This window comes from Taurulus bubalis (genome assembly GCF_910589615.1).
Source record: "Taurulus bubalis genome assembly, chromosome: 2".
NCBI lineage: Eukaryota > Metazoa > Chordata > Actinopteri > Perciformes > Cottidae > Taurulus > Taurulus bubalis.
The window spans coordinates 8,022,648-8,039,798 of record NC_136590.1 but is presented as its reverse complement, the minus strand read 5'-3'; the positions used below and the strand labels follow the sequence as shown (position 1 = coordinate 8,039,798).

At 40.6% G+C, this 17,151-nt stretch overlaps 1 protein-coding gene across 1 annotated transcript in view; it reads left to right on the top strand.

Annotated features, from left to right (window-relative positions):
* prkcea (protein kinase C, epsilon a) overlaps positions 1-5,166 on the top strand; it is a 31,174-nt gene extending 26,008 nt beyond the window's left edge. Inside the window, exons 13-15 of the mRNA XM_079237133.1 lie at positions 491-679; positions 3,478-3,624; positions 4,863-5,166. Of these exons, the coding sequence (XP_079093259.1) occupies positions 491-679; positions 3,478-3,624; positions 4,863-5,012 (486 nt within the window). The 3' untranslated portion in view covers positions 5,013-5,166. The remainder of the gene's footprint in view (positions 1-490; positions 680-3,477; positions 3,625-4,862) is intronic.
* Positions 5,167-17,151: the final 11,985 nt, after the last annotated feature.

The window sequence follows — 17,151 nt, the reverse complement described above, 5'->3', positions numbered from 1 at the left end:
CAATTACTTTTTTACATCAATCGGAAACATTTTAGGAACATTTTTCAGCTAACTTTCCCTTTCCTTTTTTTTCTACTGCTTCTTCACTTTCAGTAAACTAAATGTTAAATGCAGTTTATTCCCTTGATTGGATTTTACCATCCTGATGTGGCTCCTTAGTAATTTCAGTTTTTCTTCCATTACATGTGTTATTTCATCCGTAAAGGAATCTGTGAAATATCTTTTGTTTTAAACCACCAAAAGGGGGTTAACATAAAAATGTATTCTGTTAAAATGCTAGTTGAGTGTTTGATTTTCTTGTGCACAAACATGACAATTTTACAAAACATGTGTGAGCCAGAGGGGTGACGTATTTCCAGCTCGCTGGTCGTCCGAGAACTGTGGACCGGGAATCTGTAGAGTTTTTCTAATCAAGTCCTCGTCCCCGATGGGCCTGTGTTACAGTATTTACGGTCCTCCATGTTGAACCCTGTCCTGTTGTTGGATTCAGATCCTGCAGGAGCTGGAGTACGGAGCCTCTGTGGACTGGTGGGCCCTGGGGGTGCTGATGTATGAGATGATGGCCGGACAGCCTCCGTTTGAAGCGGATAACGAAGACGACTTGTTCGAGTCGATTCTCCACGACGACGTCCTCTACCCCGTGTGGCTCAGCAAAGAAGCCGTTTCAATCCTCAGAGCGGTACGAGAACATTTTCTTTGTTCATTTAGTAATTAGAGTTTGAAGAGCTGTTAAATTCTCTTCAAAAGTGCACATCCTCTTACTCAGCAGGCGCTCGCAGGCGTCCATCACTTTGGTTTTTAATAGTTTAATTCAGTAGATTTTGCCCCAATCAGATAACGTACTGTAATGTGTTTGGTATTCATGTACTTTTCAGACTTTTCTTTACCAAATTAACATCAACAAAATCTTTCTGTTAGACGCAGTTTAGACAAAAACTTTCCGGTAATCATTCAAAAGAAGATAAAAATGGGCTGAATTTGGTTAAATGTGAGTTAAAGAGTTTAGTAATTCTTTAAAAACCCAGAAGGTCGTTCAACAACATTTACAAATCTTCTGAAGGTATTTCCAGAATTATGAATAACTCTTTTTGAATAACACCAAAAATATATAAACAAATTATTTTGTTTGAAAATCTTAGATCATAGAAAGTAGTATAAATATGGAAAAATATCACTGATAGCGAGGAGATTATCATCCCCAGCTACCATTTTGTTTGGATTAGATAACAGAACTGTGAAACAGGCTAAAAAATATTTTTATAATGCAACAGATGGAATTTTTCTTCTATCCAGATGGTAAAAAAAAATCAAAAAGAGGACTCTTGAAATACATCAGAATGCGTGATATGATAGCACACGAGAGGTCCTAAACTAGGCCCAAGTTACATATAACTTTTGTTTCAACACTTTAAAATGCTAGATTTTGATGTTAAAATAGAGTCGTTTAAATGCTTTTTCAACAGCAGTTCAATGTAAACTCTAAGCTCACCTCAGCCAGGTGGCAACATCACTTTTCATCTTCAAATCACCATGCTGCATTATGACATGGATGACTGTGACCTCCAAAATGTTCACTTCATGCCAAAAAGGTTTCACTGGAGACTATCAGACGTTCGTCTTTGCGCTCTTGTTGTCATTCGCGTTGCACTATCGTTCACGTTTCTATCGGCAGAGCTGCACACAAACAAATGAAACTCATTGTAAGAGCACTTAACACATAGGTGTTACGCTTCTCTTTGCTCTGATACCGAGCAGAATAACAAAAAGTCAGTCAAAGAGGTTAAAGTAATAACAATGCGATCATAAAACTAAAGTGCTCTTACAATACTGAACAGACAGCAGAACAAAAGAGACGTGGCTTTCAGTCGCAGTAAATAACACCAGCACTCCACTGACCCGTTTCATCACTCTGCCACTACGCCTCTCTGTTTGTACCACAGAGCCATTAATGCCTCACTCTATTATTAGCACTGAAATGCTTTTTGCTCAACCCCTCGTGCTGCTTCTGTCCTCTTCATTTTATGGATGAAACCACAGCTGAGCGTCCTAAAGGGGGTTGGCTATCACACGCGTACATAAATCTGTGGGCGATGTAAACGTAATAGGTGGCACACGTGAGCGTTCGGATCAGGCTGAACACATTCTTTCTATCTATGTATGCGCGTCGTGACTTTCCACTGACGTAGAAACGACAGGGAAGTCTTTTACAGCTAATGTAGGTCAGTGGGCATGCAGCCCAGCTGGACTGCAGGTACGAGGGAAATGGAACGCAGCTATCTTCTGGAGAGCTGCCAAGATCTGGACGAGATTTAAGACTAGCAGATCGATACGAGTAAACGTGACTTCTTCTTGACTTCTTCTTGATTTTAGATCATTTCTTAAATTCACCTTTTTAAAGGCCCTTGCATATGAGATATATACCCAGGTGTTACATACAAAATTGCAGAAAAATCTCAGCTCTCTATATAATGAGGCACCATTGTCCTAAGGCACACGTTTAAAGAGATAATATGGCCCTAAAGCTGAAAAATGTAAGCTTGATTTTTGAAATTCTTCATATCTCTTGTGAAAATATAACTTTACTCATGGGGACCAACTGTTTTGGTGCTTGAAATTGGTTTGCCAAAGGTCTTAGGTTCACAAAAGCAGTGGAATATCTGAATAAAATGGTAGATGCATGTAAATAAATGTCTAAAACCAAAATTAGAAAAATGGGACTGAGAAATGACTTCATACTGCAGAACAAGCTTCATGCAAATGAAAAAAATATATGTATTATACATTAACCAACTGCAGGTGGGTAATTTCTTTATAATTTAGGACTATATTGATGTTTTTTTATGCATTCTGGCATCTTTTTCACATGCAAAGTACAGCCCACATGCCTCCCTAAAAAACGCTTTACATTCCAGATTAGTTATGAATTGTGGTATAAATATATGTGCGCTTTGTGCCACACACACACACCACACAGAGTTAGTTTAGAGAGCTGCATTCGTTCTGACAGGCTGTTGTGTTACGAGTATTAATCTCACATTGCTGAGCCTCACATTTGAAATGATGTTCAGGGCTAAATGTTCAGGATTTAGCCGCGACAACCACTTACTCTCGCGGGAAAGTGGGCGGGAGACACGCTGTCGCCAGAGGAGCCGCTGACTGAGTTTACTCTGAGCATTAAGTTGCTAAAACGGATCTGAAAAGTCCAGCGAGAAAGTTGGCAACACGCCGTGTGCTTGTGTGCGTGTCCCACCATAGAAAAACATGATATTCCACACACGCTTATGTTGCAAGACAAAAGAAACGGGATGTTTCAATTACACGATGATAATAAATCACAACAAAATAAATATGTATGATAATAAAACTTGATTTCTCCTGGGGAGGCACATTCCTGCCTGGCCTCCTGGAGCCGGCGCACAATGCTGGTGCAATTGTAAATCAAAAAAGTGTGTTTTGTGTGTGTTTGTTTGTGTGTAGTTCATGACAAAGAACCCGGCCAAGCGTCTGGGCTGCGTGGTGAGCCAAGGCTGCGAGGAGGCCATCAAGACCCACGCCTTCTTCAGAGAGATCGACTGGGTGCTGCTGGAGCAGAGGAAAGTCAAACCGCCCTTTAAACCCCGTATTGTAAGCAACACACGAGACACAAGCACACACTAATGTTTTATTAAGTGTGAATCACTGTGACAAGACTGTGAACTGTGACGATCTATCGGTTTCCATGTGTTCATGACATCCAAAAGTTGTTGTCTTGCTGCAAGAACACTCTCCTCTTGTGGTGAGAACAGTGCACAGAACATTTAGTGATGGAAACAAAGGAAATGTAAATAATATCAACATTTTACTCATTTGTGGTCGTATTTGATTTTGGTTAAGTTAATGTATGTCTGCTTTGTGGAAACACAAAGTTAAGCCCTCATTCATTCAATAAGTTGCTCTTATTTTGTTAAATATTGAAACGATCTTGGTGGGAAAAAATATTCACATTCCTCAAAGTAAATGATCAAAAGGTTATTGTTTTGTTGTGGTATCAGAAAGTAGGGCTTGGCATTGGTTTTCAATATTTTCACCAGTTTTATGTCTGAGGGAGTACAATCATCCAGTATTTCACAATAAAAGCAAAGATAAGCGGACAGTCTCTACAAGAACCTTACTGAAAACAAATAAAGATGAATAATTTAATACCACTGGGAGGATCTGTTTTAGAATGAGAACAATATGCACACTGTGGACGCACTCCTGTCTGTTCCATCCACGCCTCCAAAGTCTGAAAAGTCAACTCGATGATCGAGCGAGTGTTGAGCCGTTGCGAGTGTGTAGGGAGGTTCAAGCTCAAACGTGTCACGAGCCCGCCGCTCGGAGCGGAAAAGCTCCCTCGCGAGGAAGCTTTTCCGCTCGCAGATACTGGTCTGTGAGCTCGTGTCACGTGGACACGCCCGTTTTTTTTTATGTGTGCCGGTTTTGAGAATAAATAAATCGCGCATGATGCACATGTACTTAGTGGGGTTGAAATAACAATACATTTAAATGTTACCGTGTTCCAAAAATGAAGCATTCTATAGCTGATTATTGTAAAACAAAGAAATGAGGGGGAGATTTTGTACCAAAATAAAAGGGTGCGACCAAATCATGTGCCGGGGTGGCGAACTGAGAACGTTTGGAGAACCAGTGCCACCAGTTGAAAAGTCTGGAGTCCTGACGCAGGTGTGTGTTCTCTCCACAGAGAAGGCAGCGAGTCTCAGTGGTCAGAAGGGGTCGCTCTAACGTCACTTTTGAAGCACTAGATAGGAGCGAAGTTTCCTCCTCTGACGTCTTTCCCCTGTGTGTGTGTGTGTGTGTGTGTGTGTGTGTGTGTGTCTCTGCAGAAGACCAAGCGTGATGTGAATAACTTTGACCAGGACTTCACCAAGGAGGACCCCGTGTTGACGCCGACGGACGAGGCCATCATCCGACAGATCAACCAGGAGGAGTTCAAGGACTTCTCCTACTGTGCCCCCGAGGAAACACAAACTTAACACACACACACACACACACACACACGTATCCAACTACACTAAACCTGGCACGCATGTATGCACACATTGCTGACATTCATACATGTGTAGAAACATAAATCCCTTTACAAAACACACACACACACACACGGTCACTCCTACTTTTAAGCTATTGGTTGTTGTTACTTTTTTGAACATTCTTTACTTTGCATTGTGTTGTTCTTGTTGCCTGGGTTTATTATGAATATAAATATGAATATGACTATGAATATACACAGCTGCACATGCTCTCACACACACATTCCCACGTTGCACTCTTTTAATGTAGATTTACAAACACTACAATCCCGAGTCTGACTCCAACACAAACACGCTCACTGCACATGCTCAGACAACCAAATCACACACACACACACACACACACACACACACACACACACTGACACCGCTTCTCTCCCCCAGCACCAGGACTGTACAGTGGGTGCTGGGTGCAGAGGCCTGTATATATCGCCTGTGTTGAGTGGCTGTATTGTGTCGGTATTGTCTGCTAGTAAAGGAGAGTTGTTGCGCATGGACAAGCACCCTACCTGTGTTATTACTGTCCTTATTGTGGAGCAGTTAGGGCCAAATATTTGTGCAATACCCTGACTATCTATATATTTTATTTGTTTCTTCAAGTGTTATTTTTGTCTTTTCTTTTCTCCTCAAAATGTGTGGGGGGGTTTTGTGCGGTATGATTGAACTCTCATCATGCTCCTGTCTCGTGTGTATAAAGTGAATGTCGAGCTTACGAGTTACAGGCTATTGAACTAATTATGTGGAGCAGAGTGTTACAGGCGGCCTGTGTAGCAGCGTAAAGCCCGGTTTCCAGCTATTTCACCCATCTGCTAGTTTCAGTGTCCGTGTCTGTCCCGCCAGCAAGAATGTGCTGGCCCGTGGGCGTTTTCTTCTTCTTCTTTTTATTCCCGTGAATGTACATATTTGTATGTGCGAATGCGTGATTTTTCTTTCTCCCTGTCGGTGTGTGACTTTTCGTCCTCAGTATTTCTGTTTCTATAGTTACCATCAGTGTTTTCGCCCCCCTCCCCTTTCCTTCCCCTCTCCTCCAAAGCACCAATTCCCCTTTCCTGCCTCCAGCAGCCGTCTGACTCAGCCAAAACCACTTGCTTTTCTGACTTTTGCTTTTTTTCAAGAATGGCTTTTCATTCTTATTGCTCTCTTTCTTTTTTTATTTTATTATAGTTATTATTATTGTAAAGTGTATCTGGAGGAAACCTTTGTGTATAATACTATAACTATACTATCATAGGTCTGTTGCAGCCGGGCGAAAAGAAATGTGGAAAACCAGCAGCTGAATTACCTCTCATTTCCAATACACACACAAGCAAAACACACCACATACAGACTCTCTCCTTTGCCTCCTCCCTCTTCTTCTCACTCTCTTTCTGACAAACACACACACATGCACACACAGAGAAGGACTGTTGCCGCGTGTACTGTACAGTGATCGGAAGGCGAGCTGGTTGCTCTGTGTGCAGTAGAGTCGGTGTGTAGTGAAGCTTTGTGCACCCAGGGGTAGGGCTGTTCCTGGTCACACTATCTTACTCTGTGCCAAAATGTAGTGCAACAGCCGGGCTAGTCCTGTCTGGTCTGATTCCAATAAAACACTGAGCTGTCTACATCACTCCCAGACTCCTCTGCGTCGTCTTTCCTCCCTCGTTGTTTTTTTGTCGATTCTCGCCTGCCGCTGTTCAGAGGCAGATTGGTTCTGTGGGCTTCAAGGAGGAGGTGAAGGGGAGGGGGAGGAGGAAGGGGAGGGCTAGGGCTATGCTCTTCCTGGCCAGCTGACCTATCACCGTGCTCAGCTTTTACAGGCCCTGTAGGTGATGCACATGCAGAGGGGAGAGGAGACACTCGCTGTTGAAGTCATCCACTCGCCTTGTGACATTTGGCACCTCTAATTGCCTCTCTGATTAATTAGACTACCTGTGATGGTGCAAATTGTAGTGGGGCGATTTCCTGCTGCGCTGTGAACTCCTACTGCCTCCATCTCTTTTATTCTGAGCCAACATTCACCATGACGCCAGATAGAGACGCCCGTTGGACGCAATGACAACCGACAAGGAGAAGAGAAGGTAAAGATGCGTGTTGCCGTAGGGCAGCTTCTATTTTTGGGCTGTAATTTAATTGTTTCTGGTTTGGTCAGTAACTGGGATGATGTGGCGAGCCCAAAGATGGTGTTGTGGCCACACTAGGCATCTAGATGACTTGAATCTTGACCACAATAAAATACTGTATTTGCACATCTGCTCATAAGTGATGGAAGAACCATTGAAATTCATTCAGGAAAAGTAAAAGTTACAACACCAAAACAGAGAAAAATATAAATACCTCCAACAATCAAAATGTGAAGTAAAAGTTAAAGGTATTAGCTGTAGAGGTTTGCTGTGTCAAAAGTAACAGTAAGCAAGATTACCTAAAATTGCAGATTTCGTAACTCACAAGCGTCATCTTAGTGGAAGTATTTCATGCTTCTCTATATTTCCTAACGGTCTCATCAGATAATATGACAATGTCTGTGTCATCTTCCTGCAGTTCCTACAAAGTTTATGTTCTGGAGATGCAATGATGTCTTTAGGTTAATGATGAAGGTCGACTCTGAATGAAAGTTATAGCTATTAAATGTACAGTAAAAAGTAATAAATGTACAGTATTTCCTTGTGAAATTTAGTGACGTGAACTAAAAGTAAAGTGCCTCAAAGACTCTTTGAGTAAATGCACCTCACTGTCTTGCTCCTCTGAAATTTCTGGTAGAAAACCATTAAATTAATCTTCATAACACGAAAACAGACACGACTGTAAGTATGTTTGTTAGAACAGAGAGTTCAATTACAATTTTAACTACGGCATCATACTATTGCGTTTCTAACCCTTGTACATATAAAGTCTGTAGTAATGCAGTGGGAGTTTATAGTGACTTTATTGTACTCCTTCCTGTCCTCTGCAGGGCGATTAGCCGCGAGGCCGCCAGAAGGAGGCGGCGGGTGGAGTCTGAGGTGTTTGAAGATTTGTCTCGCCTCCTGCCGCTCCAACCGTCTGTCCAAGCTCACCTGGACAAGCCCTCGGTGATTCGCCTCACGCTCAGCTACATACGCATGCACACACTGCTCAAAGGTACAGTCATCACACACAAATCACACACTTTAAGGGAGGGAGGGGGAGGGAGGGGTTACATATCACACCATCACTGCTCAAAGGATGTGTATCAAAATCATACAAAACCAGCAAAAATATATTAATGCTTTTTTTTTATGTATTTATTTCTACAAAAAAAGACAGAACACACACATAGTATCCTATACAATATCCGCAATACGCCACATTGTTTTTTTGATAGGTCTCGTAAATAATGAACCTTCTGAACATGTAGACTATAATTGTGTTATAACTGTTTCAGGGGAGACTTGGACAAAAGCAGAGAATAGTCACAAAGTAAAATGTGGACGAGTGATGAACGGTGGAGAGGAACGGGGCGAGTGTGACGGAGGACGTGAGGAGGACGAGGAGAAAGAAACCGAGGAAGTCGAGGCCTCGGAGGAGACAAACCTGTACCTGAGCATCCTGGAGGGATTTCTGATTGTCCTGTCCTCTGAGGGAGACATGATCTACCTGTCTGACAACGTCAGCAAGTACATGGGCTTGACACGGGTACACACACTCACACACACACACACTTACACACACATTTATATGTGAATGATGTGTAATGATATGTTCTCTGACAGAATGAGCTGATGGGACACAATATTTTTGAGTTTACTCACCCTTGTGACCATGAAGAAATCAGAAATAATCTACGTCTAACAGCAGGTGTGTGAGTCTCTGTGTGTGTGTGTGTGTGTGTGTGTGTGTGTGTGTGTGTGTGTGTGTGTGTGTGTGTGTGTGTGTGTGTGTGTGTGAGTATCGAGGATTGTCGGCAACAAGAATCTGTGGTCAGATGTTCTGTAGTTGTGTGTTTTTTGGGAGATCGTACAGATTTGAGCAGGTTTATCCCTGTGGCTTATAGAATTGCTTGTGTTTTTTTTAGAGGACGTTTGCTCCGGTGCAAAGAGAGACTTTGTCATGAGGATAAAAAGCGCTCTGACACACAGAGGAAGAATCGCCAACCTCAAGTCAGCTACTTGGAAGGTTGGTGAGAAACAATACCATGTACCAGATCATATCTATACGTTTGATTTAACGCTCGCTGCTGTTTTAGGTTCTCCACTGCCAGGGCCGGGCCAAGGTGTGTGTCGCCCCGTCTTCAGTCTCCTGCCTGCTGCTCACCTGCCAGCCTCTGCCCCTCTCACACACACTCCTCAGTGCACACACCTTCACCAGCCAACACAGCATGGACATGAGGATCACCTACTGTGACCAGAGGTGATTTACACTAATGTATACCCAGATACAGCTTATTTGAACTTAACTTTATTTATTTATTCAGCCCTTGTGCAGTTACCAACCATCCTGTAAGTATGCTTTATTAAATCTTCTGATTCTGCATAGAGTTTGTATTAAATAAGTAGAGAAAGAACTGGAAAAGAATGCAAAACCCCAAGAGGAAGTAGTGTTACATCTCTTTTTATTACTCATCTGCGCTGCACTAGTATTTTTCTTCTGGTTCTGCTGGTTTTATTGGAGCAAAGCAATGAATGAGCCAAAAACAGTGTCAGTGTTAACTTCTCTTCCACATGATTAAAACATGTTATATACAGATGCTTTTCAAAATGTTTATCTTTCTGATTTTTTACTAATATCTCTCAACACCAGTTATGTCGTAATGAAGTTCTAAGAAATATCCTGACTAACAGTTTTGTATAGAATACTGTATATTAATAGCACAACGATTATCGGTGACCCATTACAATTTCACGCTGTGCAGCCAAACATTAACCAAACCCACTTTATTCTAAATTCTAGTGGAGATCTCAAAGTTTCCAAAGAGAGAATATATGGGAGGCTGAATTTTGTGGGGAAATGTGTATAAAATGATGCAGAGGGCACTTTGAATATTTCCATTTGATGGAGTCTTAAGGTTTAATATTTCTCTCAGTGTAAACATCAATTTGATGCAGAATATGTGATACTGTGAGAGTATTAAATAAGACAGTTTCAACTTAATCGGAAACAAATCAAGAAAACTGTATTTTATGTGTTCAATTTAGCGGGAAAAAAATTATGAAATCATTTAGAAGTATAGCCGTTCCCCTTTTATCATTTCCTTTTTTTATTTTAGACCTATGACTGCATTATATCAGTGAACCTTAAACTTGTTTGTGGCTGCAGCTGAATAAGTAAAACTAAGTAATCAATTAACATCAGTTGATGCTGAAATACCAGTTTATTTTGCCGTATTTTTGATAAATAAATAAATATTGTTTCTTCTTTGTCTGTTGGTGTTTTTGCAGAATGACTCTGCTTTTAGGTTTCAGTACTGAGGAGCTGCTGGGCCGTTCCATCTATGACCTTTGTCACACTATGGACATAAACCATTTAACCCAAAACCATCTCAACTGTAAGAAGTGGTGCACACACACACACACACACACACGCACGCACACACACACACACACACACACACACACACACACACACACACACACACACACACACACACACGCACACACACACTACAGACCTCATTTCACATCTCTTTCTCTCTCTGCAGTGTGTTTTAAGAGCCAGTCGGTCAGCGGTCAGTACAGGATGCTGGTGAGAGGTGGAGGTTACGTTTGGGTGGAGACTCACAGCGCCGTCATCCCCAGCGTCCGACCGTCCAAGTCCAGGCCCGGTGCCCACCAGCCGCTCTGCATCCTCTGTGTGACCTATGTCCTCAGGTGTGTTTGTGCCATTGCCGTTTAACTTTGATCAATCTCAAAGAAGGTTTCAAGTCATGTTCATTTTAATGCCTCATTGAGATGAAAGGAAATCAATGCTAGACTGAACGGCTGTTTATAAGGATGCAACTTCTGATTACCTTCATTATCCATTGTTGATTACTTTCATAACATCTTGAATTCCTTGTTATGTCTGACCAACAGTTATTAAATGTACAGCGATAGAAAACAGAGAAAAGCTGCAACCTGACTGTTTGCTTGTGTTTTACACTAGAGTCTTATGATTAATAAAAGGTGTAATGCTATATTCATATGTGTCTCACAGTGGAGTGGAGGAGCCGTCCTTGCAGCTCTCTGTGGACCAGATTGTGCACATTTGAGCTGGAGTCTGAAGAACAGTCTGCAAAACCTGCTTTCTCGAAGACACAACAATCTTCTCTACCTCCATCTGTGAACTCTTATCACTTATGTTTATTGATCAAACTTTTATTAAATAGAAAACGTTCTTGTTTCTTTTTTTTTGTCAACCACTCATGTTTCTGTTTAGTATTCGGATAAAGCTTTGAATATTTGACCTGTCAGAACTATTGGGAAATGATTGGCAAATGATTGTACATTTTAAGCGGGTTAACTAAGCTTCACAATCAAGATTTGCAGAATTGCTTCAGTCGCACAACTTCTGTCTTCTTTACTAAAATGAAATTGAAATTTTTCGGTGCAGACTGTGGTTGCCAGACAGTTGACAGGGCGTTGTGAGAGTTGAAATATGTCGCCGAAAGCAGGCAGTGTGACTTTTTCCTGACCTCTATGGGCCTGACCTTGCTTCCTGTGGGGTTTCCTTCTGGGCCACCTGACATGTGGCGTGACATCTGACTGTCAAACATAATGTACACACACACAGTCGATATAGCGACATACGCATTTGCTGATGGGGAGATGTGAGCAGACGCAAGTCAAAGCCACAGCTTCCTGAAAGAGACACTTGGTAGGAAAGTTCTCGTGAGAACTTTTTAAACTTTTTACCTCTTGGCTTGACACACACACACACACACACACACACACACACACACACACACACACACACACACACAGAGCAGACAATTTTTTTAAGTTTCAGTTCTAGTAGCTTTACTGGTGTGAAACTGAATTGAAAAAAAAGAAGGAAGGAAGTGCATGATGACAATAATCATAACTATACGATTGTTAAGAGCTAAAAGCACAATATTTTGTTACTTTATGATCTTTGCGTTCCAACAATCAGTCGTCTCAGCAATAGTTGAGAAAACACACTCCTTTACAAAAAATATAGCTGCAGGGGAATGTAAAGTACACATTTGAGGTACTTTTCTTGAGTATTGCTACTTTATTCTTCTATTCAGATCCAGAGAGAAATGTAGTACTTTTTACTAAGCTACATGTATGTGATAGCGACAGTTACAAGTTCCTCTGCAGACCCAAAACATATGATGAGCTCATGAATTATGATGCATTATTAAAGATTCAACAACACACAAATATGCTCTGAATTCTATATTGAGCACCTTTAATTTTTTTTTTTTTAATGCAGGACTTTTTACTTGGAATGTTTTACATACGACCTGAATATTTCCCCTATCATGAACGGATAGTGAAAAAACAACAAATGAAACTGAGTTTTGAATCCCCAAATCAAAGCTTACTGAGTGACTCCTTGGCTTTTCTGATGTGCATATTGATTTAGCGTTATATATCTCTAGCCTCAAAGGGCTTTACAATCTGCACAGCTAACAACTCCCTCTATCCTCAGGGCGAATTTTGATGAAAGCTTTTTATTGTTTTGGGTCTTTGTATCCTTTTCTAATAATATGTGGACTATGTCCAGGGCCTATGAATCTGAGACACTTGAGCAAACAAGATATCTATTTTATTTTTGTTGATTTTAATACGTCGACTGGAGGCAAGTCATTTCTTATTAAAGTGATGTATTTTCTACTCTGCTGTTCTGAGGACATGGTAAACGATTGTATCTTTGCGAACCTGGATAAATGTGTATTTAATAGATTTTAAATTACTCTATAATTTGCGATAATTTTTATTGGTGAACTGGTTGGTTCCCCTAAATTAAAATAAACAATCTACTAGCATCTAAACACAGAGAGTTGGAAAGATGTTTCTTTGCCAACACTCCAATACAATGCAGGTGAATATAATTGAATTGGGCTACTCCGGATAATCCACAGACCTCACTGTCAGGAGTTTTATTTCTCAGTTTTATTTCTCCAGTTTACTATTTATTTTCTCTGGTAGAAAGTAGTTAGTACTAAGAAAATATAAATGTATTTGTTTAAAGAATCTGAGATTCCTAAAGTCACAGTTGTCATAGACCTTCCAGTTTGTCAGAAATCATCAATGTCAGAATATTTATATAATATGTCAAATATTTCAGTATTTCACACTTGAACAGATACATTTGTTTTAGTTTAATTCTCTATTGGATATTTTTTTTTACTCCGTTTGATATGAAACAACGTCCGTGAGTGGATTTGTCTTCTCACGCGTAGGGAAAGGCTCTGGCTCCATCTAGTGTTTGAACTGGCAATCATCAAGATTTCAGTCCTGATTAATTCATAATTTCTATTTGAGTGAAAACAATGGGAAAAAAAAATACATGCGTGTGTGTGTGTATATATAATGGAGAAACGCTGGAATACAGCATTTGTTTACAGGAACGCCCAGTTTGTAATACTGCAAATGTATAAATGTTGTAATACTTTCATCAGTGGTCCATATGACTCAATCACCATTGTGTCACCTCCTTTGGCGACTTAACAGACAGGAAGTTAGATTGAAAATCTTCCAGATTGTCACGTTTACCCATATGGACCCACAGTGACACAGATGTCACACGACCTTTAAATGTTCCGGAAAGTTCCTTATAGAGCTTTATCCTTGATTTGAACTCATGAAGTCCCTAAGTGACACCTACTGAACATCTTATGTTGGTGGGTCATGTGACAGGTCATGTGATTTTGTCTTCCCATAACAACATTTCCAAGATGTCTGCTCCAGGTTGTGACAGATCTCAAGGAAATGCTAAATTTAATAAAGCATGTTATCTATTTGTATTATTATTATATTTGGACCCATTAGCTCAGATTATCACCTACTCGTTAAAATATGTAACATGAAAATAAAGGTTAAGTGAGATTAATATATATATGCACGTACAAATGTCATGTACTGAAGAAACAGGTGAATAAAATAAATAATTATTTATAAAAGAATCAAGAACTCACTTAAAAACTAAAGAAGCTGAAATGAAACCTTTGCAAGATCGAACAATTCCTCCACCAGCTGTTTGAAATAGGAATTTGGCAGAACTGTCACCAAAAATAGCTAGTCGTCAGCTTTTTTTACATCCTGCTGATGGGCGACTACTGTCAATTCAGCAAAACTCCCAGTGAGACCCAACAGCAACTTTGCAGAAAAAAGACGTTTTTTTAGATGTTTTTTTGTGCTTATTTGAGTTATTTTTCCATTAACGACCGAATTTGAGATGATATCACAACTATAATGATTCAGGTTGGAAAATAAAAGGTGGAATACTCAATGTGTATCGTACTAGATGATATTAATCACACAGATGATCATTTGTTTTTTACATTCGTGTTATTTGCCCTTGAATAACTCTGAGAACATTCTTTGATCCTCAGTTTCAGCTAATCCTTTACAATAGAAGCAGTCTTTGCTTAAAGTTTGTTATCAATAATCCTTTCATCCAACCATGTGACCATTTCAATTCTCATTCATGAAGTCACAGCAGATTTTGAGCCTTTAAAAGAAAATGAAAGAAAAGATGTTTCTTCATTAACTCGTCTCAATCGGAAGTCTTTTATGTTGGATTAGTTTTGCTTGGTTGCTAACGTGCTGATTTTCAAGGTGACCTTGCAATTCGTGTGCCTGCACGTTATTTCAGAGGCCCGATTACTCCAGTAAGACCGAGTCTGAGGCACGAGAGGGCAGACATTCGAGGTGGAAGAGGTCATGCTGGTGGTGTGAGGGTTAAATGTAGTACTAGTATGAGCTGACATTTCAAAGAAGCTCACTCAGAGACAAAAACCAAAGATAGGAAGTCAGTCCTTGTTCCTCTAAACTCCCATGTGACCCAACTGAAAAGGCTCTTGTTTAACCCCCATTAGCTCTCCTTCTACCCTCCCCTCCTCCCCCAGTCACACCCCCATGGTTGGGTGGGTGTTGTCAGGCTGTCAGCCAATGACACGACAGTGCTCACCCGTTGAAACGCAACCCTCAAAATCAGTGTCAGTGCAGAGAGGAGAGTACAGATACAGGTTGAGATAGGGCAAAGTATGTGAATAACGATTAACAGGAGGCATACAAGCAGGAAACTACTGGGCGATGAAGGAGTGATTGTGTATCACATTTATTTGATTATCAAATGTAATTTATTGGTCATTGTTCGAATTGTGTAAGATATAAGGGTATATCTAGATAAAAAAAAGTTGGCAGACACTTAAATGGAAGTGTCCTCTGGTGCAGAGTTCAAAGTTCTTCAACTGGATCTCATGTGTGTGTGTGTGTGTGTGTGTGTGTGTGTGTGTGTGTGTGTGTGTGTGTGTGTGTCTGCTTGAGATCCAGTTCAACTACCTCATACAGGATCTCTGTGGCAAATGAACACACAGGCATATGAATATTCAGATAGCACATCGTCTCTCTTTGTGTCTGGTTTACAACCGTTAAAACACAATCACGCTGCATGTCTCTTCAGTGAACACAATGAGGAAATAAGCACTATCATCATTGCATTAGTAATAGTGAAACCTTGCAATGGACAACGGTTACAATGGTTACTATTGATTACTTTGTGCAACTGACATCAGAGTGATTACACTGGATGTTCAGATGTTTGATTTACAGCCTGACTGCACCAAATCTGTGTATTTACAGATTTAACATATGTGTAAAAACACACCCAATTAAATCAAAATTACATTTTCTTTTCATGTTGTGTAATCATGTGTTTGTATTACTGTTTAAAGCATATTGTAGCTGCACCTGGGGGCACGATCTAATCTTATCTCCTGTACAGAGTCCACAAGTGTAAGCCCAGGTCAGGGCCTTCATTCAGACGAGCTCAGCACTAAGATTCTACTCTCTATACATGTTGTGTATGTGTGAAATAATAGGAACATGCAAGGAATGCAGTGTCCCAGGAGATCTTATCTGTTCCCAGGCAATGGGAGCATATATGCGTACACTTTTAAGCACACAGTTGGTCACCGTTTCACAAGAGTTCAAGAGGTAAATGTTGCTACCATGCCGGCTTCAAGGTGACCTTGGCAGTTGTTGATGAAATGTGTGTCTCTGCATGTTGTTTCCGAAGCCGGATTACTCCAGTATAACTGAGTTTGAAGCACAAGAGGGCGAAGATAAGAGGTGGTGCGAGGGTTTACTGTCATTACGTTTCAAAGCAGCGCACTCAGGCACAAAACACAGACAGGAAGTCAGTCCTCCATGTGACCCATGTGACCTAATTGCAAAGGCCCTTGTTTAAAAGAGGACAGAAGAATGTATCAAAGAGAAATATTTATTCTCACCCTGCATTCTCAGCTACTGACAGAGAGGCAGATCATTACAGCACATTGCAGCAACTCTATGAGGCTGAACTTCCACTAAGCCAAAAGCTACGATCATGCCAACATGCCCACAATGACTATGCTGATGTGCAGCTTGTATTATGTCTAAAATGTTCAGCATCTTAATTCTGAGTGTTCGATTGTCAACATTTGCTAAATAGCACGAACCACAAAGTACAGCTGAGGTTGATGGGAAAGTTATTGGGATACATCGTCTGGGGGACCACGAATCCCAATTCCTCCAATAGTAGTTGAGATTTGGACTAAATTGGTGTTGAGTGACCTGCTGCTCTGAAATACACCTTCTCACTTGGACACTTATAATTGAATCCATCTTAAATGCTTGTATACGGGTATATAATGCACCATATACACACACATCTGTACGCATACTTGGATATTTGTTAAATTTGTATTAAATGCTGTTTTAAGAAAACCTGACATACACGACAAGGCCTTTGTTAGTGTTATGATTGAGCTCAACGAGAAGATCATAAGCTCTACTTCAAATACTCCAACATCTAGATTGATTGACACGTTTGTTGACATGTGTGGTTCCTGCTCCCCTGACATCTCCTTCCTTTTTCTTTTACATTTGTGGTTTTAAGTGACATGTGGATGGATTGCTATGACACTTTGTACATTCAT